Below are 927 nucleotides of genomic sequence, written 5' to 3' on the forward strand. Positions count from 1 at the left end.
ATGTCTATGGCTCGGCTGTCTGCCGAGGATGCCAATCTGGAGCCGAAGAAGGCTAGAGTGGATATCCAACCAATACTAAGTTTTTCAGACGAAGATAAGATTGGAACCATACAGCCCCATGATGATGCTTTAGTGGTCACGCTCAGGATTGGGGGGTATGACGTGAAGATGGTGATGGTAGACCAAGGTAGTAATGCTGAGATAATGTACCTTGACCTATACAAAAGGTTGAACTTGAGACCCGATGACTTAACTGCCTACGATTCACCCTTGATGAGTTTTGATGGGAATGTGGTCATTCCGAAAGGCCAAATTAGATTACCCGTGCAGGCCGGTTCAGAAGTGGTAAAGGTGGACTTCATTGTGATGGACGCTTATTCCCCCTACACGGCCATTGTGGCCAGGCCCTAGTTGTATGCGCTGGGAGCCGTCTCTTCTACCCTACACCAAAAGGTGAAATATCCGTCGAGTAGTCTAATTAAAGAGATTGTTGGGAGTCAATCCACGGCTAGGCAGTACCTGGTGGCCACCATCTTACATTAGCCCGAAGCTAAGTCCTCAGCCTTTACTAAAAGGGGTTTATAGCAATTAAAAGCTTCGAATTTGCCTGTCGATGGATCAACCGAGGAGGTGGAATGTGAAGACTTAGAAACAATTGGTGTTGGTGATGATCCAAAGAAGTTTTTTCTGATCGAAGCTCAACTGCCTCCTCCAAAGAAGAAAGAGCTGATAGAGTTTCTTAAAAAAAATATTGATGCGTTTGCATGGAGTGCTTATGAAGCCCCGGGGGTGGATTCGAGCTTCATCTGTCATCATTTAAATGTTAATCCATCTGTCACTCCCAAGAAGTAACCACTTCGGCGTTCGTCCAAAGATCACTCTGAGGCTGTTAAAGAGGAGGTGAAGAAACTCAAGCAGTCAGGGGCT

General features: G+C 46.1%; 1 protein-coding gene across 1 annotated transcript; it reads left to right on the forward strand.

Moving 5' to 3' along the window:
• On the forward strand, positions 1-411 carry LOC112034320 (uncharacterized). Its single transcript, XM_024067133.2, has one exon. The coding sequence runs from the start codon at positions 1-3 to the stop codon at positions 409-411; it is 411 nt and encodes a 136-aa protein (XP_023922901.1).
• Positions 412-927: the final 516 nt, after the last annotated feature.

This window comes from Quercus suber, unplaced genomic scaffold (assembly GCF_002906115.3).
Source record: "Quercus suber isolate HL8 unplaced genomic scaffold, Cork oak 2.0 scaffold_477, whole genome shotgun sequence".
NCBI classification, from domain to species: Eukaryota; Viridiplantae; Streptophyta; class Magnoliopsida; order Fagales; family Fagaceae; genus Quercus; species Quercus suber.